Source organism: Chrysoperla carnea, chromosome 5 (assembly GCF_905475395.1).
Source record: "Chrysoperla carnea chromosome 5, inChrCarn1.1, whole genome shotgun sequence".
Taxonomy (NCBI): Eukaryota; Metazoa; Arthropoda; class Insecta; order Neuroptera; family Chrysopidae; genus Chrysoperla; species Chrysoperla carnea.
In genome coordinates this window covers 67839626-67867483 of record NC_058341.1, presented here as the reverse complement: position 1 = coordinate 67867483, position 27858 = coordinate 67839626, and the positions used below count along the sequence as shown (strand labels likewise).

At 30.4% G+C, this 27858-nt stretch overlaps 2 protein-coding genes across 2 annotated transcripts; one reads left to right on the top strand and one right to left on the bottom strand.

Moving 5' to 3' along the window:
- The first annotated feature begins 1011 nt into the window (after positions 1-1011).
- LOC123300804 (uncharacterized protein C15orf61) lies at positions 1012-4161 on the top strand. Its single transcript, XM_044883457.1, has 3 exons — positions 1012-1182; positions 1254-1437; positions 4019-4161. The coding sequence occupies exons 1-3, from the start codon at positions 1021-1023 to the stop codon at positions 4144-4146; spliced, it is 474 nt and encodes a 157-aa protein (XP_044739392.1). The 5' UTR covers positions 1012-1020; the 3' UTR covers positions 4147-4161.
- Position 4162: 1 nt separating this feature from the next.
- On the bottom strand, positions 4163-21598 carry LOC123300793 (lysosomal acid glucosylceramidase-like). Its single transcript, XM_044883444.1, has 8 exons — positions 21507-21598; positions 19914-20262; positions 15650-15803; positions 15306-15587; positions 11766-12024; positions 9827-9903; positions 8323-8606; positions 4163-4325 (listed from the first exon to the last, which is right to left on the bottom strand). Exons 1-8 carry the CDS (start codon positions 21556-21558, stop codon positions 4214-4216), a joined length of 1569 nt encoding a protein of 522 aa, XP_044739379.1. The 5' UTR covers positions 21559-21598; the 3' UTR covers positions 4163-4213.
- Positions 21599-27858: the final 6260 nt, after the last annotated feature.

The window sequence follows — 27858 nt, the reverse complement described above, 5'->3', positions numbered from 1 at the left end:
ATTTTTAAACTGTATATCATGTGACCTAAAACACGAACGAGCCCTGATATGATTTCTTATAGGCAAAAACTGTCAGTTCAGTGTAAACAGCTGGGTACATATCTGTCAAATTTAACGGTTTTCTCTCGTCAGTGCATTTCATTGATACCAATTTATTTATTAAAATGCAAATAATAACCACTAAGGACATAATAAAAAGAAGGTAAAAAGTGATGAAGAGAAAAGTATTGATGCAGTGACAAGTGTGGTAGAAGATTTTTTTGATAGAAGAATTTTGGAAACAAATAGAAGTGGATTATGGTACGAGTTCCGCTATGGGGATAATTACTGCTTCGAAATGATTTGAAGTAATGACGAGTGATTTTACCAATATTACGTTACCAAAATGAATGACAGCGTTTTTGACAGAATAAAAAAGCTTTAAAATTTAATTTAATTTTATTGCAACAAAGCGTGTTAATTTTGCCAGAATATAATTTTTTGTGACTTCGACTGTTAAGATAATCAACATTTTGAAATACTTTTTCAAACATAGTAGAATACCCTATTACTGAACTCTTTATCTACAACTTTGCGTTAATGACATTTAGGATTTAGGTCTGAACTTTTATATAAAACAACAGAATCCCGCGTCTTGCCTATTTGTTTTTTTTTTCTCCATCAATACTGAATCAAATCAAAAATGTAATGCGCAAGTCTTTTAAAATTGACATTTATATTGATTTAGGACATATATTTTATAAGTCTGTGAGTGATAGTTTAACCTAAATTTAAAAAAAATATACCTACTAATTCAAATAATATAAACAGAGGGAAATAATAATAAGGCTTTAAATATACAAAATAAATTGACATTTGATATTTAATAAGCAGGTGTTTTTAACACCTGATTTTAAAAAAATACTATTTTGTTATGATAAAGTGAGACGAATCAAAATATTTTTTTCACTTGTTACGCAAAACAAGATGGAAAGTATTTATCATTTTTATGAAAATACAGTAAATAATTTGTGAATAAACATGTATAAAATGATAAATTTAAATTTAAACACCAATAATTGTCAACGTCGCAATCATACTTTGACCACTCCAAGAGATAAAGCTAAACCAAAGGCTTCGGAAGTATTAACAACATATTTAAAACAGTGTGGTGAACCACCATGGACGTCATTTTTCTTAAAAGTAGGTATACGTTATGAAAATTGCATAATACAAGTTATTTATCTTATACTTTTTTTGTATTAATATTACAGTATAAAAGTGTGCAAAATGATCAATGGGGTTTTAGCCATTTCAATTGGAAAGTGGGTAACTCAAATTATCATATATTGAGGACTGGTTGTTATCCATATATTAAATATCATTGTACAAAACGACCGTATCAGGACTTATCGTTGGAAGATTTATGTTTTCGATATCTTAAAATACTCAACTTGGGTAATATTTTTATTATAATATTATACAACTTAGATATTATGATTTACACATTTGCTCTTGGTAATTGGAAAAAATAGACCTGGAAAAAATAGACCGAAAATTTTATAGTCCCGGAGTATTATTGTAATTACCAGTTAGTTGGGTTGAGTTTGTCGACTATAGAGGAGTCGGTTAGGTTCTGAAGTTTTTAGCTCTTGTGTTTCGAGATATGACGCTATTACAGGAATTTTATTCGGTCTATTTTTTCAACTTGTAAAAATGTTACTTGTATTTTTAATAATGATTTCTAAAAGTTAAATTTTATGTCATTTATATTAGTAACATCAGTGAATGTTTTTACTCGGAAGTCCTCAATAACAGTTTCGATTTTTATTATTTTTATACCCTGTATAAATGGAATATATATCAAAGTATACTAAGTTTAGTTCCAAGTTTGTAATACTCAAAAATATTGATATTACGAATAAAATTTTGGTATAGGTGTTTATAAAATCACCTAATTACAAGGTCCATTATGGTTGTCTGTCCGTCTGTCTGTCGACACGATAACTCATAAACGAAAAAAGATATCAAGCTGAAGATTGCTCAGGACGTAAAAAGTGAGTTTGAGTTTGTAAATGAGTATCATAACTCATTTGGGTCCTTGGTCCGTAGGATCCAACTTGTAAATCGTTTGAAATAGAACAAAAGTTTAAATGTATAAAATATTCCTTATAAAAAATAAACAACTTTTTTTTGAAATATTTTTTTGTAAATATCACTGTTTACCCGCGAGTGCGCAAATTAAGGCAAAACTTTGATGGTAGCTTCAACTAGCGAAAAATTCACGAAAAACCAAACCACGGTTCAAAAAATCACTCCTTAGGTATGTAGGAGTGTTTTAGACAATTTTGTAAAAGAACAATTTCATGTATGGAACGTGAAGATGGATACGTTGAGGCAAAAACGAAGTGAAGATAACTGTTTCGGAATGATTTGTTAACATTGGAAATGTTTTGACCATTTAAATTTTAAATTAAATTTTTTCTTATAAAACACGTTATCTGTTATTATAATTAATCAGTTACGTTTATTTCCTTATTTGAAACATTTATAACAAAATAATTAGTAAAGAACATTTGTTTTTCATACATTACGTTACAATATTGTTGACGTAAGTATAAAAACAGTTATCTTCGTTTTTGCCTCAGCGTATGCACCTTTGCGTTCTATACATGTAATTGTTCTTTTGTAAAATTATTTAAATACACTTCTACATATCTAGGGAGTGATTTCTTGGACCGTTTCCCTTATTATCAGTTCAAAATCGGCTACATTTCTAAACTACCATTAACATTCCTATCGAACTTTTTCAATTTGTGTATACCCTGTACATTTGATGTCAAAAGTGAATAGCTGAATGTTAATATTTTCGAAAACAGAGATTTTTATAAAGAATTACATTTTTCGTAAACATTATAATAAAAAATTTTCTATATTTAGCCAACTTAAGTAGACGCCCTGTATATTATAGGTTTTATTTTATTCATAATCAAAATAATACGCAAAATAAAATTACGTTGCCTTTTGTAGAAAAAAACCAAATTTTAAGATTATGTTTACGAATTTAAGGATGTATGAGCATGGTAGTGGGGGCACAAATTTAAAAATAGATATTTTCAATTTTGATGATAAATTTATATTATTACTTGACGATATAAGACGAAAAGTAAGAATAAAATTTTTCGATATCTGGCTTAATTTTCAAAATATCGAAAATTGAAAATTTTGTTTAATTATATAGCTTTCGATATTTCGAAAACCAAGACACATATCGAAAAATTTTATTCTTATTTTTCGTCTACATTCATGAAGTTATAACAAAATTCATCATCAAAGTTGAAAATAAGATAAAAATAATTTCAACCCTTAATCTACCCTGCTCTTACATCCCTTATATGGACGGTGACACTTAGTTTTTTTCTTTTCTAATTCATTGCTAATATGTTTACTTTCTATTAAAAAGTTTTTTTTAAATTTGTTTTCATTCATTCATTCCAAATGAAAATTATCAAAAACTTCCAAAATATTTCGTTTTTTGAGATTCCTCCATAAGAGCCAATGTATTTTATATCGATTTTTAATGACTTTTTTCTTAAAAATTTGCACGGTTACCTAAGCTGAAATTTTAACCACATATTCTTTGAGTAAAAGACTACCTACAAACAAATTTTGAGCCTTTAAATCAAACATTGTTTTCATACTCATACATCCTTAAGTAAACAACCGCTGATCATTTTATTTGACAGTTAAATTTTAGTCAACTGGATTTTTTAAAATGTTTTTATGATTTTTAATTATTGTTTATACGTTTTAAATTTGATCAATAAAATATTATTTTGTGTTATTTTAATTAATTAAAATTTTTTTTTGTACCGTTACTTGTAAAAAAACTATTAAAAAAATGATTGCTAGTTTGACTAAATTGTTTCTCGCCTCGATACTGCTATACTACCTTAAACTTAAATTCTCGCTTACTTATCGAAGTTTTTCTGTTTTACACATTTTAAATATTTTTTATAAATTAAACCTTTTTTTATAGGAATTCCTTTATTACTGTACGGAATTGCAGCGACGCAATTGATAACCCATACAGAAATTGTGAATACAAATAATGGACCCGTTACGGTATATTTTTTATACAAGGAGGATAAAGGATCAATGTATTAAATGTATATAAATATAAATTGTAAATGTTTTAATTTTTTTATTGGCTGTGTAAATTTTTATTTATTTATTAAAATATAAGTGTACTCATAGAATATTTTTCAATTAGAACAGTCGCATATTTCGATGGAACATCGGTTGAATTACGATATTTGAATTTTATATTATAATCGTTGTTATTCCTGAAATGAACAAATATTTCTGTAATAACGTACTTTATAACTTTGTGGTTGTTGACGAATTTAGCTTATGAATTAATCATTTTTCGAAAATCATTTGTTATGTTGTTCACCGATTACATTAAATTGCTTCTGCGTACACTAGTATAGTTAACAAGTTCAAATTGGTGAAATATAGAAAGATTGGTCGTAAAAATACGTGCGATAGTTGGATTCGGAATGATATATAGAAAAATGTGCAAGAAGCATTTTTCAGCACATAAAAAATTGCAAAAGTTATAAACAATTAAAGATGAAACAAAAAAAAAAAGAAATTTCCTCCTCTTTATATCTTTTTTTTTTTAAATTCCTTAAATATTAATATTTTATGAAATATTGGCGAAAAACGATTTAATTTGAAGCAAAGAAAATTTATTAATTATTTTGATATAAATTTTAAAATTATGCACGGGGTGTATAAGTATTTATACAAGAAATTGAGTATGTCCAATCGAAAGCTTGTTTATTTCTCTTTAAAATGCGCTTATATTGATTTCTATACGAACTTCTAAGACTTAGTTATTCGTTGACAAATTAGAAACTTTTCACTTCATTATTGATAGAACAAAAGTTAAAATGTAAAAAAAGTTTCTTATAAAAAATAAACAACTTTTGTTTGAAACATTTTTTCGTAAACATCACTGTTTATCCGTGAGAGCGCAAATTATTCGCAAATTGTATAGTATGTATTATATGGTAATATCATTTATATATGTGTGACATGTATGTATGTGTAATGTGACAGAGTAATAAATACTGTCTATACATGGTTTTTCAACAATTAACTCAGTCAATTGTTTGTTTTCACTTTTTATATTATATAATTAGAGATTTTTTATCCTTGTAAATGTTTTTTTTTGTTGGTAAATTGATTTAGTGTTTTTTGTAGCAATTTTGATTTGACAGTGAATAACTTAGTCAAAAAAGGTCGTACGAAGTTGAATTGTAGCGAATGTTAAACAGAAATGAACAAGCCTTCGGATATTTTTATTGGATTTATGATTGAAAAAACTTTTTGAACCCCGTGCTCTCGTTTAAAGTTATTAAACAATTAAAAAAATTGTTCCCACAATTTAAACCCTCTTCACAAAGCGATTCGATTTTAACGCTGAGATTTCAGCCCTACGAGTTAAAAAAATGTAAACCATAGTTTTTAGAGTCAGCTGATTTTTTCATTGATTGAAGAGGGAAAAGATGCCCACTTTATTATACATTTTAATGTGCTGTGTCGTATTCGCTCCCCGGGTCTTTTATAATTGCGATAGTTTTTCTACTTGTATATCCTGTATATATGTAATGTATATAAATAGTAGAGTGAAATTACGCCTTGTGTATGGATTAAAAGTTCGAGCAACGAAACTTTGGGGTTTTTCTTTTCACATCAAAATAAGTATTTTTTGAAATTTTTTACTTTCCCGGAGTGGTGCAACATGTTTAAAAAACAAAATGGCGTCAAAAATGAAATTTTTTTCAGAAATTTTATCATTTTTATTTTATATTCGCAAAAGGAGGCATCGGTGCATATCCAAATTTGGTAGGTTTGTAGTACATGTTAAGAACTACTCCTCATAATTTTTTGGTGGGGTTTCGTCCCGTCCCCTCCCAGTTATATATATATGTATACATACATATGGTAAAACAGTTCATTTGACTATAACTTGAAAAATATTCGATTGACTTTAATGAAACTAATATCAATAGTAGGTTTTATTACTTACAACTTTCGGTTAAAATTTTAGCGAAATCCGTTAAATAGTTCGGCCAAAATTTCCAATTTAGGGAATTGTTTAAAATGGCTGCCATTTTATGCCATTTTGTCCTACGAGGTTAATTTTTTTTTTAAATTGTAGCATTTTTTATTATCTTTCGATTTTATAATAAGTGGCTTACCCGTAAAATGACTCCTTGATCCATATTTTTGCGAAAAACGGAAAATTTAGCACTTTCTGGAAATAATTGTTTGGGGGGTGTATGGACTGGCTTTGGGGGGTGTTTTTTGCTTTGGCATAAGAAAACTATTTTTAAAAGAGGTCTATATGGTTTAAAGCAAAATTTTTAAGTTTTAACCCCCGCGCTGTAAGGGGGAAGGGGTGTATGAAATAAATGTGTCTTAAAAGATTTTAAAAAGAGGTCAAAATAGTTTAAAATGCTAAAGTAACCCAAAATTTTAGATGCTTTTATTAATATAGCACTTTTTACAACATCCACCCCTTCCCCACCCGCTTTCATATTTTTTGCAAATTCAAAATTTTTATGACGTATAAAGGGGTTTTTGGGGTCGCTGATCTCGAATTTTGGAATAGATTATCAAAAACAATTGTAATATTTTTAGGGGGTGTACTTATTTGGGCCAAAACCTCTTTATACGTCATAAAAATTTTGAATTTGCAAAAAATATGAAAGCGGGTGGGGAAGGGGTGGATGTTGTAAAAAGTGCTATATTAATAAAAGCATCTAAAATTTTGGGTTACTTTAGCATTTTAAACTATTTTGACCTCTTTTTAAAATCTTTTAAGACACATTTATTTCATACACCCCTTCCCCCTTACAGCGCGGGGGTTAAAACTTAAAAATTTTGCTTTAAACCATATAGACCTCTTTTAAAAATAGTTTTCTCATGCCAAAGCAAAAAACACCCCCCAAAGCCAGTCCATACACCCCCCAAACAATTATTTCCAGAAAGTGCTAAATTTTCCGTTTTTCGCAAAAATATGGATCAAGGAGTCATTTTACGGGTAAGCCACTTATTATAAAATCGAAAGATAATAAAAAATGCTACAATTTAAAAAAAAAATTAACCTCGTAGGACAAAATGGCATAAAATGGCAGCCATTTTAAACAATTCCCTAAATTGGAAATTTTGGCCGAACTATTTAACGGATTTCGCTAAAATTTTAACCGAAAGTTGTAAGTAATAAAACCTACTATTGATATTAGTTTCATTAAAGTCAATCGAATATTTTTCAAGTTATAGTCAAATGAACTGTTTTACCATATGTATGTATACATATATATATAACTGGGAGGGGACGGGACGAAACCCCACCAAAAAATTATGAGGAGTAGTTCTTAACATGTACTACAAACCTACCAAATTTGGATATGCACCGATGCCTCCTTTTGCGAATATAAAATAAAAATGATAAAATTTCTGAAAAAAATTTCATTTTTGACGCCATTTTGTTTTTTAAACATGTTGCACCACTCCGGGAAAGTAAAAAATTTCAAAAAATACTTATTTTGATGTGAAAAGAAAAACCCCAAAGTTTCGTTGCTCGAACTTTTAATCCATATAACAGCCTTTTTTTGCTTAGATTTACTCCAGTAAAAGGTATATTAACTTTAGTTCCAAGTTTGTAACGTTTAAAAATATTGATGCTACGAACAAAATTTTGGTGTAGATGTTCATAAAATATATTAATTACTCCATTCCCGGTTGGCAGTCTGTTTGTCTGAGTCTGCCGAATGAGTTGAGGTTAATTTCTGCAAGGTCATTATTTAAGAAAATGCGGCAGTTTAAAGTGAAAAATGTCTATTTTGCTTTGTCTTAAGTTTGTAACACAGTCTTAGAAGTTCGTATAAAGTCAGTACAAGCACATTTTAAAGTGAAATAAAAAAGCTTTCGATTGCACATACTCAATGTCTTGTATACTTATGCACACCGTGCACGCTTTTAAAATTAATATCTAATTAATTAATAAATTTTCTTAGCGTTGCAGCCCTGCTCATTAAATATTAAGGAATGATAAAAATGTTTGAGATATTGATTCAAAAACTAGAAATCTATCGGATCATATATGATGGGGTGTCATGGTATTTCAAAACGGAGGACAGATTTACTTGATTTACTGAAATCTATTATAATCACATTTATTATCATCATTTGCCGAACAATGAAATCGTTCTAAGGTTTTTGCCACTAGCCCAATACCTGTTAAAAATTATGAATAAAATTAATTACTTATTTAGAATTACAACCACATAGCGCTGTTCCGCTGGCCGCTCTACTGTCAAAACGAATAAATTTCTCGGTAATTTCGCTCGATTTCCAATTCGAAATGAATTTGATGGTATAAATTTGGATACATGACCCATTGCATAAAACATCGGTTGTTTATAAAACTCATTCCCAGTTTTATTGACTATAATAGGCGAATCGACATAATTTTGTACCCAGTTTGGTCCACCTTGTTCGTCTAACGCTAAATTCCAATCAATCCAACCAGTTACCCAGTGATTCACGGTCTAAAACAAAAACAGGTAGAATTATAAGTTTACATATTAAATTTATATACAGGGTCACCCATTGTTATCGATGGACCCAAATATCTTCTAAAAAACTTACACTACAAAAAAATGTTTCGTACAAAAATTATTCAGATTAAAGTGGGACATCATATTCTAGCGTCAGATTTGATCTACGTCTTCTGGATACTTCAACAGAAAACTCAAATCCTTAACAGTAGGAGATACAATAACACTTTAAATTAGAAAGTAGAACCTCATTAACAAATTTGTTTAAAATATTTTTCCAAAAACGTTAGCTTTCAGAGTTGCGAAGAAAAATGCTTTAGACAAAAATTGTCATGGGCAATAGAGGACACTAGCTTATGTCCATGCCTTTGACCCACAATTATCGACGAACTTTAAGCGTATTTTCTTTTGATTAAATGCAATAATGACATATTTTTAAGTCGCATTTCCTCCGAAAGCTAACATTTTTGGGATAATTTGTTTTTTTATGAGGTTCAACTTTAAGTGTTTTTCTATCCCTTATTGTTAAGGATATGAGTTAACTATTAAAGGATACAGAAGATGTAGATCAAATCTGGCGCTAGAATATGATGTCCCATTTTAATATGAATAATATTTGTACGAAACATTTTTTTGGTAGTGTAAGTATTTTAGAAGATAATTTGGGTTCATCGATTACAATGGGTTACCCTGTATATAGAATTTAAACGAAGAAAACTCAAGATCAAAATAACACTTCCATAAAGAGTCGGCGCCGTTTAGCGTCATTTTTTCTTTCATGATAACAAAAACTAAAAAGAAAATTCAATAACAAAAAAAGGAAAAGAATTGATCACAACGTGGATATCTCTTATCTGAGATTAGAAAAAGTATCGCTGGTGACGCTTTTTTTATTTGTGGTCAATGATAGTACTGAGCTGAGAACAGCACTGTTGTTTTAATTCAGTCAAATTGAACATGAAAAGGACATTTACATAGTTTCTAATGTAATGGCAATGTTAAATTCAAATTTTCTACCTCGGCAGGCGACGGGACTATTACCTTTTTTCATTTTTTGTCAATTTTGATCCAAAAGGACTGTTTTTTCATCAAAGATTGTGGATTAATTTTTAAGGTAGGTTAAATTGGCAATAATTTGAAAATTCACCACGAAATTTACCGGTGTCGTCTCGTTATGAATATGTGTGAATCGACTTTTAAAAAATACTTACTTCAATAATACTTTGAAGGTACGTTTCACCACGACTCCATGAACCTAAATCAACTTTTTTCTCCCAAAAATGACTACCTGTAAAATAAGGTTACTTATATTTACCGTGCAGAAGAGTGAACTAGGTTTGATAGTCTAGTTTAAATGTGTCTTTTTTAAGAATTCCAGTTCGCCTTCTCAGAAAATTACAACCAAGGTGTCATACGAAGTGTAATGTCATTTAGAAAGTTTTTGAAAAAGTTGAAATCCCGAAAAACAAAATTTCAAAAGTTATACTACTTTCCGGAACAATACCACCAATATTTATAATTTTAATGTAGGACTAAAAATGGCTGAAGACAACAGTGCTTATATCAAATATACATTTATAGTATAAGATACGGTATAAGGTCGATCTTCAACCATCTGATTGATAACCAGGTAAGACATATTTTTAATAAAATTTATTGATTTTTAAATACTACCATCATAGTTTTTCTACCGAAAAGTGTTCATGGATATTTCTAATAAAATTAATTTTCTTGCAAGGAGGTAAGAAAAAATTTTTTTATTGCTTTATTAATAACTTTGTTTAAACAAAATTTATTTGAAGAAATGTGGTAAAAAAGCAAAAAAAAATTTTTTTTAACTTATCTGTAATAGTTTCAGAGATATTTGCAAAGAACAAACCCCCTTCTCTTTTTAACAATCATTTGTTAATATCTTTTTCAGTTATTTTTCGTTACTTCAAGTTTTTTTAAAACTTACGAATCGAATGACACCTTGGTCATAATTTCCTAAGAAGGCGAACTGAAATTCTTAAAAAAGGCACATATGAACTGGACTATGGTATTTGAACTTTGGCATGACCGCTAATAACACTGGACGAACAAAAATATAAGTATACTTTTTGAAAGATTTTTGTTCAGATTTCAGTTTGATATGTTGTTCAGAATTTAAAGGCAATGTGGAATCCAAGTTTTCTTGAAGACCTTATTTCAGTTTTTGTCGATTTTGACCTGAAAGGAATGGTTTTTATCAAAAAATTTTTGAAGAAGGTTAAATTTGCAACAATTTGAGATCAAGCCGGGTTTTATAGGACCGATAGTTTCGGAGAAACAGCTTTTCAAAGTTTGTCTATTTTTTCAAGTTACACGATTTTTCGCATAATTTAATCTTGTAAACCGTTAGAGATAGAACAAAAGTTGAAATGTAAAAAATGTTTCTTATAAAACATAAACAACTTTTGTTTGAAAAATTTTTTCATTTTGTTTGAAACATTTTTTTAAAAACTTTTGTTTGAATCACTGTTTACCGAAGGCGTAAATTAGGACAACATTTTGGTGTCCATTTTCTCCAAAATATAAAAGATAGCGAGTTGAAAATTTGCAGGTAGCTTTAACTAGTGGTCTTGTGAAACATGACTTTGAAAAGCTGTATTTCCGAAACAATAAACCGATCTCAAATTGTTGAAAATTTAACTTTCTTTAAAAATAAATACTACTATATTTGAGAAAAAACCAGTCCGTTCTGGTCAAAATCGGCAAAAACTGAAGTAAAGTTAAAATTTCTTTTTTTTCGGCATAATCTGGTAGTCTGGTCAGATCGAAAATTAGGGTTTAACATTGTCTCTACATGGCAAACAACATATCAAAAAAACAAAAATTCCCGATTTGATGTAGGCTTCAATGTTTAATTTGATTGGCCTATAGGCACTAACTATAGGCACAAAGAACTGTCACAAAAGCTGTTGCCATTTTGATATCAACCATATCAATGAGATACTTGTGAATAGTAATACGAGAGTGTGGTTGTTAGTGTCACACTTTGGCGAGTATACTTGGCGAGGATACTCCGTGAGAGTGTGGATGAAGGGTATGAGAAATGTTATTTCTAATGAGAGTATCAATATCAGATTTTGTCGACCAGTGTATTTATTGAGACGCTTTAGCAATATTTACCAATGCAAGCTTCTGTATACAATAAAAGTTTATCAGGATATTTTTCATTTGTGGAATCAAGTAATGAAATTGGAGTATAACCATCTCCATACCAATGCACTCCGATTCCAGAAACATAATCTTTCGTTAAGGTACTTTCAAAAACAATATCTATCCACCATGGTAAAAAATATCGTTGATCATCTAATGCAAAAATTTTCACATTAGAATGTTGTGACTCATTAATAATAGGTCCTAAATTTTCAGCAATCCATTTGCTCTAAAATAGAAAAAGAAAAGTATAATGAAATGAAAAAAATTATGTAAATGATTACACACAAGCTTTCCATTCTAATTTTTGCATAATTCGACAATCCTGCTAGGGAAGACTCTATCTACCGATTTAAATTGGAACCTTTTTACAGGTCACTTTATAGACATAGAATGTTATACAAATGTAATGTTTCGCCATAATTATGATTGTTAATTGTATGCTATTTATAATGATTATCTGCAATTAAATAATTTAGGTTGACTATATTTGGGTATCCGATTTGGTGCAATTCGAGTGAGCGAGGAAGAATGGCGCAGTCGAACCAACAGAGAAATCCAAGAGGTCCTGAAGGGAGAAGATATTGCGAAGTTGTCAAATCACAGAGACTCAGATAGTTCGGACATGTGCAAAGAATGGAGGAAGGAAGGATGCTAAAGAAAATATTGTATGCCAAAGTGTACGCTACACGAAGAAGAGGTAGGCCTCGGCTCAGATGGTTGGATCAAGTTATCGACGACCTTAAGGTGATGCGAGTCACTGGATGGGAATCCGCTGTCGAGGACCGAGCAATCTGGAGGAGAGTCGTCGAAGAGGCCAAAGCCCACCCCGGGCTGTAGCGTTTATTGGATTGGGTTAGATATTTCGATGTATTATTTCGGTTTGCTTTGGCAACCAAAAATTTCTTTTGAATATCAAATAAAATGCCCCCGAATAGAAATTGCTTGAAAAGGGTTTATTTAGCAATAAACAGACTCTCATTCACATCAAGAATGAGAGTCTGTTCAATCCATTTGACAAGAAAAAGTTAACACGATAAAGTGCAAAATTTATAAGAAAAACACTATCAGTTTCAAAAATAATATATTCAATAAAATAATATTTTTAAATATTTAAGTATTAAGTTTCAAAATGAATATGGCGTCAACATGTGACATCTATCTTGTTTGTGTAAACATGCAAAAATAGGGTTGACGACACAATTAATGGATAGTATGAAAGCCTAAAAACAACTATTAATCTACGATACTCATGCTAACTCGATCCCGTTAAAAGTATGATTGACATCAAATGAAGAGTGAACGCAAGGGCCAAAACCCGCAGACCCGTCCTAACTCGACCCCATTAAAGGCATGGCCAACCTGTTGATCACAGGGTGAATTCAATCACAGAGTGAACGCAAGGGCCAAAAACCCGCACACCCGTCCTAACTCGACCCCATTAAAGGCATGGCCAACCTGTTGATCACAGGGTGAATTCAATCACAGAGTGAACGCAAGGGCCAAAAAACCCGCAGATCCGTCCTAACTCGACCCCATTAAAGGCATGGCCAACCTGTTGATCATTCAATCACAGAATGAACGCAAGGGCCAAAAAACCCGCAGACCTGTCCTAACTCGACCCCATTAAAGGCATAGCCAACCCGTAGATCACATGGTGAACGCATGAGGCAAACAACTCGCAAATGGCAATCGCATCTTGTGTACCACAGGTTGGTCATGCCTTTAAGGAGGTCTAGTTAGCACGAGCTCGCAAGATTTTTCTGTGATTGAATTCACCCTACGATCTACGGGTTGGCCATGCCTTTAATGGGGTCGAGTTAGGACGGGTCTGCGGGTTTTTTGGCCCGTGCGTTCACTCTGCGATTTGATGTCAATCATACTTTTAACGGGATCGAGTTAGCATGAGTATCGTAGATTAATAGTTGTTTTTAGGCTTTCATACTATCCATCAATTGTGTCGTCAACCCTATTTTATAAATGTATACACAAACAAGGTAGATGTCACTTGTTGACGCCATATTTGTTTTGATACCTACTCAATACTTAAATATTTAAAAATATTATTTTATTGAATATATTTTTATGATTTTTGTATAATTTTAACATATTTAATAATAAATAAGGTAAATAAAATACCATAAAAACATATGTTTAATTAACTTAACCCATATATTCCATTTTAGGCTTAAAATATAACTTGTATTAACCAAGAAAATTCATATTTTCAAAAAGCATATTTTCCTGAATTAAAGAATTTTCGGTATCGTCGCATACAGATTCAGAATCTACATGAAAAATGCTTGAAAATGTTTTTTTTCCTGATGTTCTAGGATGTTTTATAAGAAAAAGTGCTAAAACTGAACTTTTACCAAAATTTCAAATAAAAAAAACACGGGAAAACAATATTTTTAAGTAACGAAAAGAATCAGCTGTCAAAAGCACGCTTTAAGGATGTTCCAGCATGGTATTTGCAGTTTCTATGTTAAAGCAGTGGTACAAGTTTTTTTTCGACAGAATTTAACGAAAAATTAAATTTAAGAATTTAATAATGCTTACTATTAATTCCCAAAGTTTCAGAAATTTTGACCGTTTAAAATGGGAAATAATTATGCCAACGTCCCAATTTCGATCAATTTACGTCAAAATTAATATCTCGAAAGTGAAAATTAATTTCTAAATTTTTTTTTTAGAATTGTATTGTATAAACATTTTTTTCTACTTTTTCTTCAATATATAATAATATCATAAAAAATAGTTGGAGAGACCGGACATTTTACATGCTTTAAATGGGACATGACCCTCAAAATCGCGAACTTTGTCTTTAAATATCTCGCGATCTAAACGGTCAAAAATTATGAAATTTTAGGAATTCATAAATAAAGCTATTATAAACCCGAGAAAAAAAATTCGGCCAAATCTGTCGAAAAGTGATTTCATGCTGGTACTACCTTAATTTAAAAATTCCTACAAAATAAATAAATATATAAATGCATTCTATAATATTTTTATTCAATGAAAATGAACAGCTGGATGATTCGATAAAAAGTTAATTTTTTTATTACCGCGGCGCTGAGATCTTTAAAATATATTCTCGGGTAGTTTCTTTTTTCTTGACAGATATTTATCTCATATCAACCAAAGAGTTATAAGATAGAGGAGAAGGTCACGTATACAGGCGCGAATGCCATCTGGTATTTGTATCCATATATACTACTGTATTTAAAACAGAATCAGTACATGTTATTACTATATTATTACGCAAAGCCCAATGGAAGCATGCTGGGCCCACAACTCAGAGGTCCGTAGATCGAAACTATACTCTGCTAATAAGTAATTTTTGATTTTTTTTTTTTTTTAATTGCAATCAAAATTTTTCGAGGCAGATCATTTTTTTGGTACACTAAATTTAGATGTTGAAAATTAATTTGCTGACCTTGTCTTGTTTGTTTTTTGTAGGATCAATATGTCAAAAATAGTTTAATTGTAACTTAGGTGTAGTGTACGTACCACTGTTCCCGGTGTCCAACCCATCGAGTTAAATACTTGAACTGGTAATAATCCATTGACAGGCTCATTCCCCGTTGTTATCGCCCAAAAGTCAATACCCTTTTCTTTATACATATCTAAAAACTTCTTATGATAATTAGCCCACGTTTGATATAATTCATCTTTTAAAAAACCAAGTCCAGTTAATGCATTATTTGTTTTCATCCAAGCGGGTGCACTCCACGCACTAGCCATAAATTTTAAGCCATCTCGTAAAGCTATAGCTTTTTTAATTAAAGGAATCTACAAAAAATTAAACTTATAGTAGTTATACATAGAAATATTTGGAAATAATTTGCATTTACTTTATAAACAAAATCCTCTTTAGTTAGGTTGAAGTTTTTTAATTGGATATCTCCTGGTACTTCATTATAAGCGTATGCTCGTGTTGAAAAATCAGTTCCAGCAATTGGTACTCGACCAATATTATATTCTATACCATCGGCTGCAAAATATGATCTTTAAAAATAGAGAGACATCTCAAATATAAAATGCTAATACAAAAATTATAATAAGTAGGGAGCTCGGAGCTAATAAAACTTTATCTCTTGGGAAAAGATAGTTTTGTGTTTAAAATTTAATAATAGTTCTATTTTCCATTCACAGATAACGCTCGTATTGTAAAAGTTAACAATAGTTCTATTTCCCATTCATAGATAACGTTCGTGTCCTAAAATTTAACAATAGTTCTATTTCATATTCACAGATGAAAATTTATTGCATTTTACATTATAAATTTATAATTTATATAAATTTATAATTTATATAAATTTTGTTTCAATATAAAGCGAGCGAAGATTTTTTTCTGTCGTGAGTCCCGCGACCTAAATAAATACTTGAATCTGTAGCCCATGTTTTTACTTAAACTATTAAATTTGATTAATTTAAACCCTTCAAATTTCTAAGTCAATGACAATAAAGAATTATAAGTATGACATGTTGATTTAATTTACTCTAATGGCTTACTCCAAATTTTTAACCATTAAAAACAGTTTCAACCCAAAAATTAAACAACTAAAAATTATGTTAAATTATTTTATAATAAATCAAAAATATCGTTATTGGAGTACTCAAAGACCATACTATAAATCAGTTACCACACGTTTTTGAAAAACGCTAAGGTTTTTGTGGTTTTGTTAAGATGTTAAAAAAAAACGATTCAAACTGGTTTATGGCAGAGTATGTTTCTTAAGTACCGTAACAACAATTATATAATTTTTATATTTAAAGAATATCTGCTATTAAACCTTATTTTTGGTAGTTTTATTTTTGTGTTCTAACTGCTTTCAATAATACGGTAGTTTCCTGATATCGAATTTGTCATATTACCCATCAAAATATGAAACTAGACTTGATACCATGACAAAATTTGAAAGTGAAATTAAAATTGATTAAACAATGAAATTATAAGCTTTCAAAGATTGTTGCACATTTCCTTTTAGCAAAACAAAGTTTTATATGTATTAAGAATAGACCACGCTAGTAACGGACGATCTTGTAAGTGGGATTCCAGACTCGGTAAAAAAGAGAAAGATGCTATGACGAACGTTTTGTTTCTTTTTTTGGGCGTGACTTACTGTCGCACTTGTCCACTTACAGTAAGCACTTGTCCAAGACAGTTAATGCGCAAACTCAACCAAAAATAAAGAAAACGTACGTTAGAGCATATGCTATATCGTTCTCTTTTTATCGAGTCTGAGATCACGCCCAATTCTTCAGTCTATTCTTATATGTCTATGATTTTATATGTATCTCTATGGTGATATCGGACAATGACATCACTAACCTATATCTTCCTCTTTGTTTAATTAGGAATTTTAAACGTTCATATTTTGCGTCCTTCTAAAAATTTTCAAAAACCAACTTCACTTTTTTGCCCGTGCAGTGAGAATTCTTCAACTGAAGTGGAGAAAAAAATTTAGTCAGCATGCCTATTAAAATTGTAGCTTTATTTATATAGAAATTTGGAGGATTCTAGTACAAAGATTTCCGAGTTCTGCGGCAATGAATAGACATTATTTATATTTTATTATTATTATTTATTTATATTTTTATATGGGTTTAATGTGTCTGGAAAAATAGCGACTCCGTGCCAAATTATTGAAAAAACATGGGCTCATGATTTCAATTATTTAAAATATAGCTTTTTTCGAATTTTAAGACCGCCTATTTCCCAAACTTTGTACTAAGGTAAGTTTAGCTAGATCGACTCATTTTTAGGTGTCCCTTACGTGTTAGGGCGTTGTCCAGGTTTTTTAGAACGCTCTATATATTTAGATGACTTAAAAATCATATTGAAAGGTGTCTTTTTAGAATGAACGAAAATACTTAATGCGAATATAAAATTCTAAAGATATAACGTCATTTCGCTTCGAGCGTCAAATTAGCGTTATATTTGCGCAATGTTCACAAAATCGAGGAAAATGAAAGGACGTATTCAATACAACCATGTGTCTTAGAGTTTAGAGCAAAATGTCTACACCATGTAATGAACTATGTCTTATTTACGAAGCATGTTTTAGGTTATTTTAGAAGTTTTGTCCGTTTTTATGAGTCTACTTTAAACTGTAATATCTTACTGAATACTTATTCAATTTAATCGAAATAAGCGCCATTTAAATCAGTGCACTTTTGCCAACGTAACACAAGTCGATTAATTCCGTGGGCATACAAATTGGGTGCTTCGATGAAGTCCACGAAGGCCGTTTATGCCTAGTCTTAATTGGCGAAGGTTCTACGGGTGAAAAATTCATCGAAGTGCTTGAAAAGATGGTATTCGGTTGGCGAGAGGTCTGGGATGTAGTGCTTGAAAAGATGGTATTCTGGAATGTGATGGGTGAAACACAACTTCGACGCCCAATTCGTTTAATTTTCGGACGGTGATTTGTGAAACGTGCGGACGGGCGTTGTCGTGAAGCAGAATCGGTCTTTTTCTGTTGACCAGTGCTGGCTGATGCTGATGCAATTTTCGGTACAATTAGTCGATTTCCATCAAAAAAACCATCTTAAATTTTTAAACCATCAAAAAACGCATGGGAGCTGACGCCCAATTATTTCATTTAAAAATTCTTTTTTGGTTATCGTGTATATTTTTTACCTTGCCACGGTATATGCATACTGTGTTCCCCATTTACGATGAGGACAACCTCATATTTTCGTTATTTATAGGAATATCGTTTTGGAATTTTGCACCGTCATACAGAATGATGGGTTACATTTTTTAAGATACTTAAGGTTAAAATCAAGATAGTTCCTAACGAAGTCAGCCTTAGCTGCATACGTCCTTCTTTGTTGTATTTTTCCTTATTTTTTTTATGACATGTTCTGTACAATTTTTAAGTTACTTAAGGCTAATATCGGGATAGTTTCTAACTAAGTCAGCCATAGCTGCATACCTCCTCCTTTCTTTAATTTTTCCTTATTCCTTTTTTATGACATGTTCTGTACAATGTTTTGTATTGCTTAAAAAGAATGGATAAAAAACTGAATTGAATAATCAGAAATCAGAACTTTAAACTCAGCCTACTACAAATTGACAAATAGAGCCGAGATGATTAGAGATATCAAAAAAAATTATTATTCGAAAAAGTTGCTTAGAATATACCAATATACCGATTTTCATGACAAAATTCGCATTTAAAATTTTTTCATTATTATGATCTTTACTCAAAATTATTCTACTATATCCCTCCCATTGAGAATCTGTCTACATAAATTTTGAACTAACAATACAGTCCTGTAAATGCATCCACTTAAGAGACGTATTTCTACTGACGAATCAAATATCCATGCACATTTTGAGCTCGATACATTTTTTACTTTGTCTTTGAATCAAGTACTTCAAACAGAAACCTGGATCTTGGCTAGGCTATTGAACTAATTGATACTGCGAAATGTATTTTGATTGAAGGAGGAGAAGAATTCAGGAAAATTTTCAAAAACTTGAGCGATATCGGCGATGAATACGACATAGAAGCGCGGAAGCCAAGGTTCATGTCATAACAGACTCAACGCTTGATCAAAACTCTTGCTTGACTTTTTGAACTAGAATATTCAATTTTGCACGATGATTTCAGTGACATTTGGGTCCACGAAGTTCAACTTTTGCGAAAACGTATTGCCGGACGGGGTGCCAAAAATTTACTCAAAGCACTCGATATTGGCAATAAAGATACGTTTCCAAATATCTACCAAATGCTTCAAGTTCTGGCAGTTTTTTCTGTCAACAGCGAATGAACGCTTCTTTGCAACCTTGCGTCTACCAAAGCATAGCTTAGATCAAAAATGTCTGAAGATCGGCTAAACGGTTTAGTCTTCGCTCAATATATATCGCGGTGTAGAAGTCGATGCGCACAGAGTTTCGGAGTAAGTTTTTTTCTGTACCTGTAGAATTAACTGAATATTAAATTTTTACTTCAAATGTTCTCTTACGTGAAAAAAGAATTTCTTGTTTTATTGTCTTTAACTAACATGGCGAACAAAAGTGTATCCAAATCTGCAGCTTCTGAAAGTTTTATTCTAACCTCACGAGATCCCTTGCTATAAAATAAATATTAAATAGCTAATTACTGTAATAATTTATCTTGAACATCTTCGGACAACGATTTAATATTAATGCCAGTTGAATCTGTAAATGCACCACCCCATCCAACAATCTGTTGCATTTTAATATCAGGTAATAGTTCAACTAAATATTCATCATCTTCATCATTTCCCGATTGTGCCAGTTTTTCCACATCACCATATGAACGTTTTAAACGTAGTCCACTTTTACTTGTTGTATAAATTAAAAATTTACCATCTTTATATTCAATTGGTTCAATTGTATCACATTGTTGTGCATTACATACGCATACTAATTTATTTTTACCATATGACTTTTGTAAACATTCTGTGTGTTTTGTTTCATTGAATTCAACTGCAAAAGAAAAAGGTTTATCAATTAATATAATAGCAAGTGAAAATAAACTATTTACTGAGTTAATTGTTCAAATACCCTATAGGTATAGACAGTGTTAAATATCAGTTCTTGTATTATTTTTAATATATGGATACCCGAGCTTTACTCAGTATTTTTTGAGTTAAAAAGACACAAATTTTATCACTAATATAAGACCGTTTAAAATGTCTCCACACAAATACCAATTTGAATATCCCGATAGTGTATTTTATTTCATAAACTACGATATACACCAATAGATGTCAGGAAGAGTCATGTTTTGCAGTGTATGTTTCAGTTTTTCATGAAAAGACGGATAATATGACGTTTTTTAAACATGAAACCTAGCTTGATCGACTTTTCGCCCCAAAAAACCCCTGCATACTCATTTTCATGAACCCAATTGACCAATGTTACTCATTTACGAACTCGACCTAACTTTTTATGTCGTGACACGCTATAATTTCAGCTAGATATCTTTTTTTGTTTTTGTGTTATCGTGTTTAAGACAGACAGATGGACAGACAACCGAAAATGGACTAATTAGGTGATTTTATGAACATCTATGACAAAATTTTATTCGCAGCATCAATATTTTTAAGCATTACGGACTTAGTATACCTTGATATATTTCATATAAATATATATATATATATATATATATATATATATATATATGTATATATATATATATATATATATATATATATATATATATATATATATATATATATATATATATACACATGGTATAAAAATTAAAAGTTTAAATGTAAAAAATGTTCCTTATCAAAAATTAAACAACTTTTACAACTTTTGTTTGAAACATTTTTTCGTAAACATCACTGTTTACCCGTGAGGGCGCCAATTAGGCGGAAATTTTAAAATATGTACTATACTATTTTATCAGTTATGTATGTGTGACATGTGTGTATATGTAATGTGATAAAGAAATCAACACTGACTATGCATGGTATTTCAACAATTAACTCTGTCAATTGTTTGTTTTCACTTGTTTTATTAAAAGTTTGATACCGGTTTAAAATGGATTATAATTTAAAACAAAAAATTAACCCGTTTACTTAATTTAAACAAAAAATTTACTTTTACGTGAAAGATAATTAAACCTAAATTCTACAAACTTCTGTAATTGAGAAAGAAATAGGAATTGGATATTTTTGCGAATATTTTTAGCATGTCATTCATACAAATTGATCACTTACTGCGAAACACAAATATTATTAATAAAGCTAGAAGCACTTTGTTACAGAACATAATTTACACACACTTAAAAGATTATTATTTGATTATTTATTTGTGTAACTTTTTTTAAAACAAATATTTTCAATATTTATATCGAAATATTTTATAAATAACCAAATGATCACAAGTTATTTACTGATTCATCATTTGATAACTAATACCAATACTTTCATTAAACTTGAAATAATAATAATAATGATTGCATGTTGTATTGTTGATATCATCTATGCTTGTTTATAAAGTAAAAAACTTTTTTTTATAAAAATGATTATTAAGTCATTGGACTTAAGTGAAAGTCACGACATTAATATGATTGTTGTTATATTATTAATATGTTCAGTGTGTCTGCAGGCAAACTTTTAAACTTATTTTATTTAAATGAAAATATTATTTTATTATTAACTACTCGTTACATTTGAAAATATACCAACTGGATTTGGCAACAGAATGAGAACCACCTCTCCAAGATTATTGAGAAGGATAATAAATGACGAATCATGATTATTCATGCGTATGTTTTAATATACAATATAATATCCTAGCACGTGTTTACAACATAATAATTGCTATTTAATAAATATTATTTAATAATTATACCTTACTAACCTATGATACATGTCTACTTTAAAATAAACCTAGCAAATAAAATAATAATGAGTGTTTTCCGTAATATTCTCCAGTATACTAGTCAGTGCTTAATACGTCATAAACCGACGCCATACTGGTGAATCGTTCTGAAATATACTGGCCAGTACGTGTATATATTCTTAAATATATATTCTCATTGTATTCGCCAATTACGAGTAAGTCTTTTTCAGACGCCATTATTCCTTCTTAATGATCAATAAATAAATAAATTTCTTGTACAAACACCCGATAAACACATGTACACTGTGATGCCCGTTTTACTGCAGTACAATATGGCACCGATTTCTGACGTCATGCGCACTGGCCAGTATACTGGTGAATATTACGGAACACACTCATTATCTAACCATTTTTTAGAACTTTTATACAAAATTAATTAAACAAACAGTAACTATTGAAACAACTAACTTCCGTCAATACGACCATTATAATTGAATGCTATGCGCTGTTATTGTGTTTCTCTGGCAGCTGTTTGAATATTGTGTTTGAAAATTTCTTTGAAAGGTGGTTCTTACTCTATTGCCAACTCCAGTTAGTATATTTTCAAAGGTCTGCTTCACTGGACGGCAGTGTTGCCAACCGAAAATCTGTCTAGGTGGTAGATTAGTAGTTTTCAGAAAAATATTGCTTAAAAAAGATAGTAGATCTAATCTCTCTTTTTTTCTGCGCAATCCATCGTTGTGTCCTTTTGTCGGTTTCGGTTGCCCTGAACCAAAAATAAATCTCTTCACCTAATATTTAGATTAAACAATTTAGAATTGTTTTCTTCGGTTAGTGTTTAATTAATGAAAGAGCTATAACAACGTTGATAAAAAACAAGGAAACTTAATATTATAAGCCATAGTTATAAGCATTTTCACGGAATTTTATTAAGGTAGTCCGGCTCTTTGAGCAAGTACGATGAATTTCATTTTTTTGCGGTAGATGATAGATCAAAGTCCCTTGATTACAATAAACATAGTTTTGGGCCCTCTTGCGGGGCAAAACCTTTAATTATTTCATTTTAAAATTGTGATTTTTAACGCAGTACCTTGAGGAAGAACATTGTTAATTGTACAAGAAGTAGGTAATCGGCGAATGAGCTTCAAAAAAGTTTTCATAATGAAGAAAATTTATCATAGATTCTGTTTATGCAAAAAAAAAACTTCACCTTACAGCGCTTTAAAAAAAGAAAACATAAAAAACTTTGTTTTTTGACGCTTTTACAATATTTTTAAAACATTTTATTACATTATTGTCATACAAAGTGCTTAATTTACGATATTTTTAGAGCATTTTAATATATTTACGTCATATAAATTGCCTAGTTTACGATATTTCTAGAGCATTTGATTATATTTACATCATACAAATTGCCTAGTTAACTAGTTGACTAGTCACGTGATGGACGGATAACTTTTTTTTACATACTTTTAAAGTTGGTAGATTTTCCTCGCGAGGTAGTAGATTTGAAACAGATACTCAAAGTTGGTAGATCTACCTAAAAACTGGTAGAGTTTGCAACATTGCTCGATGGACAATTTCTTTATATTTTCTAATTATCCATCGCTGTTGTCACAGGCAAAACTGCCATAACGCGAAGTATTTAATAGACATTCGATAACGTATCTTTATTGCAAATATCGAGTGCTTCGAGTGAATTTTTGAACAGTTGAACTCCATCGACCCGGATGTCACGGAAATCATCGTGCAAACTTGAATATTCCAGTTTAAAAAGTCGTGCAATAAATTTCATTAGATTGAAAAAATTAAAAAATTTGATAAAATATTGCGATTATTCAAAATTTGATCTATAATCTTGAACTTAATCAGTCTGTATATTCGAGTCTATTATTATGCGAACTTTGGCTTCCGCACTTCTATGTCGTATTCATCGCAGATATCGCTCATGGTTTTTGGAAATTTTTCTGAATTTTTCTTCAACTATTCTCCTTCTTTCAATCAAAATATATTTCGCAGTATCAGCTGGTTCGATAGCCTCGCCAAGATTCAGGCTTTCTGTTTGAAGTTCTCGACTCAAAGACAAAGTATTTACCGAGCTTAAAATATGCATGGATATCTGTTTCGTTTGTGGAAATGCGTCTCATAAATGGGTGGATTTGCAGAACTATATTGTTAGTTCTAAATTTATGTAGACAGATTTTCAATGGGAGGGGTTTTGACCCCCAAAACCCCTCCCTTGCGAACGGGCCTGACTCTTTGTTATTTTTGACACTAAGGCTAATTCAATAACACCACATTTATCGAATTCGGTCTAATATCTCCAGAGATTACAGTAAATACTGTGTCGGTATTTTCATCGCGCCCTTTTAAAAATTAAAAATGCCAATTTTACTTAGAATTTGGAGATTTTCGAAGTCCTTAGAAAAAGAAAACATAGCAGATTTGGATTGTTGATTCAGTTTAGTTTAGAAAAATTTCGTTTTCACTTTGGCCTTTGTTACTGTTACAGGAATCCTGATATATTATAACTGTGAGAAATTTTGTGAGGATGAATGAATGTCAAACTAATTATAACTGTTAGCCCATAGATTCCTATATATTTTAAACATACAGAACATGTCTCATTTGAGAGTTACACTAATTCGGCTATTTTTATACCATGTATATATGAAATATATGAAGTTTAGTCCCAAGGTTGTAACGGTTAAAAATATTGATGCTACGAAAAAAATTTTGGTATGGGTGTTTATAGAATTATCTAATTAGTTTATTTGCGGTTGTCTGAAACACGATAACTCAAAAATGAATAGATACATTAAGCTGAAACTTTTATAGCGTACTCAGGACGTAAGAAGTGTGGTCGAGTTCGTAAATGAGCAATATAGGTAACTTGGGTCTTGTAAACCGTTAGAAATAGAACAAAAGTTTAAATATAAAAAATGTTTCTTATAAAAAAATAAACAACTTTTGTTTGAAACATTTTTTTGTTAACATAACTGTTTATCCACGAGGGCGTTAATAGGTGCAAATTTGATATTAAGTATTAATAAGGGAATATCAGTTATAGTCCAGGGTTGATAATTTTTACGACCAAACAAAATTATAGTAGGACGAAACCCATTGGAAAAGGAAGAAAATATAACAAAAATGAAAGGAAAAATAAATTACGGGCGATCTTAGGTCGGGAAGTGGAAGGGGGTAAGTTTTTAAGGGTACAAAACAGTTTATCTTGATTTTCGACAAAACTACAAGTCCTATAGAAAAAAGTTAAATTGCAAAGTTCTAGGTAATGAAAAGATCTACAACTTTTGTTCATACAGTTTTTTCACATAACCTCAAAATTTATGTGAAAAATTCAAATAATGTGAAAGTTTTTGGTTTTTCATTTGTATCTTTTACAAAAAAAATTTTTTTTTCACGAAACTTGGTAAAAACTTTCTTTTCTATGTTTCAAACACACTGTAATTTTGTTTATTTAAAATATTTATTTTTTCACCTTCTTTGAATTAATATCGAAAAAGTACCCCTAATTTTCAATCGAAAATTCTGGCGTCAAAATATTTCCCTTTTTAAAAAAGTTGGTGGGCTTTTGTTCGCTTAAATCTATACTTTCTAATGGTGTAAAAAAATCTTACTATGGTAAATGTTCTCAGAAAATACAAAGAAATGAATTGTGGATAAAGAACCAATGCAGACTAGAAATAATATTGGAGACGAAGACGGCGATGTTCTTGAAGATTTAGAAGATCTACTAGAATCAGGGTGGTTTGTCGAATCTAACGTTGAAGAAATGTCATCAAAGGGACCAAAACTAATGGATAGGTGATAAGAATTCAAGATAAGGTATTTATAAATAACAAGATTGATGTATTTATGAATATTATAATAAATAACGAAAGAAAAGCTTTAATACTTATATCGCCAATCTCAAATTTGAAATTATCCATGGGTTTAATCTGAAGATCGCCACAGTATTTAAAAGTTTCTCTTTCTGGTTGATTATCTACCTTTGACAAAAAACCCCATATTTCTGAATCATCTAGCCCAGGAAAATAAACGTTTTCCTATTTAAAAAATCCAAGTGAAGTTTTTTCACCGGGATTACCTTTATTCGGATGCAAGAAAATGACCTATGAAAAGTCCATTGCAAAATCATGTGCGTAAAAATAGGCTTTTTTCAAATACTTATCCCGTATAGTATTAAGTTTATTGCAGTTTAGTTATTACAAAATTTGTTTGCGAGTTAATTTTACACGAAAAAGGTTCTGTAACAAATTTGCGTAGAAGCAATAGTTTTCGAGATATTTAACTGAGAAAAGTTAGAGTCGCATACCTCACAACACAAAAATATTTCATAAATTTCAAATATTTAAAAAACTATAAATAAAATTTGTAATTTTTTAAAATATTATAAATATTTTTTAAAATATCTAATTTTTTACATATTTTTTTGACATTGTTTTCAGCCAGCTTATCGTATATTTTGTACGTAAAGTACCTTTTTTTATGGAAAATTAACTCACGAACATATTTTATAATCACTTAAACTGCAATAAACTTAATTAATGAGATATTTTAAAAAAAACTACTTTCGCGACCTTTAATCATGAATTTATTTTCGCACATGATACTGCAAAGGACTTTTCATAGGTCATTTCTTACAACCAAATAAAGATAATCTCGGTGAAGAAACTTCACTTGGATTTTTAAGCAGATCGACTTTTTTATTTTCTTATTTTTCTGTCGTATAGATATGCTCAAATCTACTTCATAGACATTAAAGTTGTATCCAACAGAGGTTTCAAGAATTTGATTTTTCGTTTTTCTATGGATAAACTATGTGTTCATGTTGACAATTTGACCAAACTGGTGATTCACTCGCCTGGTTTTTATACCATGTTTATATGAAATATATATCAAGGTATATTAAGTTTAGTCCCAAGTTTGTAACGCTTAAAAATACTGATGCCACGAAAAAAATTTCGATATAGATGTTCATAAAATCATCTAATTAGTCCATTTCCGGTTGTCGGTCTGTCCGTCTGTCCGCCTGTGTACACGATAACTCAAACACAAAAAAAAAAATATCAAGCTGAAATTTTTATAGCGTGGTTAGGACGTAAAAAGTGAGGTCGAGTTCGTAAATGAGCAACATAGGTCAATTGGGTCTTGAGTCAGTAGAATCCATTTTGTAAACCGTTAGTGATAGAACAAAAGTTTAAATGTAAAAAATGTTCCTTATAAAAAACTTTTGTTTGAAACCTTTTTTTCTTAAACATTACTTTTTTCCTGTGGGGACACAAATTAGACGCAAATTGTATAGTATGTATTGTATTAACATTATATCAATTTTATGGAATATCAGTTATGTATGTGTGGCATGCATGTATGTGTAATGTCACAGTGTAATCAACACTGTCTATACATGGTTTTTCAACAATTAACTCAGTCAATTGATTGTTTTCACTTGTTTTTGTTGGTTTAAATATCTGCTCAATTTTGTAATCTTTGGTCCAGGGATTACCTATTGCTTGTATATACAATTTACATATTTTTACACCAGTAAAATTTTACACCATAAACAAAAAAAACAGCTAAAATCACAAAACGCGATGTTAAGCCACTTATTTGATATGTTATTTGCACCCCTAATGAGAGTATGAAACCACGTTTTGCAAGCAAAAAAAAGTTGTGCTTCCTGCGTAATACGTGAAAAACTGC

Excerpts from the sequence above, each read along its gene's own strand:
- LOC123300804 (XM_044883457.1), top strand. The coding sequence starts at position 1,021 with ATGTATAAAATGATAAATTTAAATTTAAACACCAATAATTGTCAACGT. Across the intron at positions 1,183-1,253 it reads GGACGTCATTTTTCTTAAAA|TATAAAAGTGTGCAAAATGA; the intron begins GTAGGTATACGT and ends TTAATATTACAG. Across the intron at positions 1,438-4,018 it reads TCTTAAAATACTCAACTTGG|GAATTCCTTTATTACTGTAC; the intron begins GTAATATTTTTA and ends CTTTTTTTATAG.
- LOC123300793 (XM_044883444.1), bottom strand. The coding sequence starts at position 21,558 with ATGTTCTGTAACAAAGTGCTTCTAGCTTTATTAATAATATTTGTGTTT. Across the intron at positions 15,588-15,649 it reads AAGAGGATTTTGTTTATAAA|ATTCCTTTAATTAAAAAAGC; the intron begins GTAAATGCAAAT and ends AATTTTTTGTAG. Across the intron at positions 9,904-11,765 it reads GTATACAGAAGCTTGCATTG|GTAGTCATTTTTGGGAGAAA; the intron begins GTAAATATTGCT and ends CTTATTTTACAG.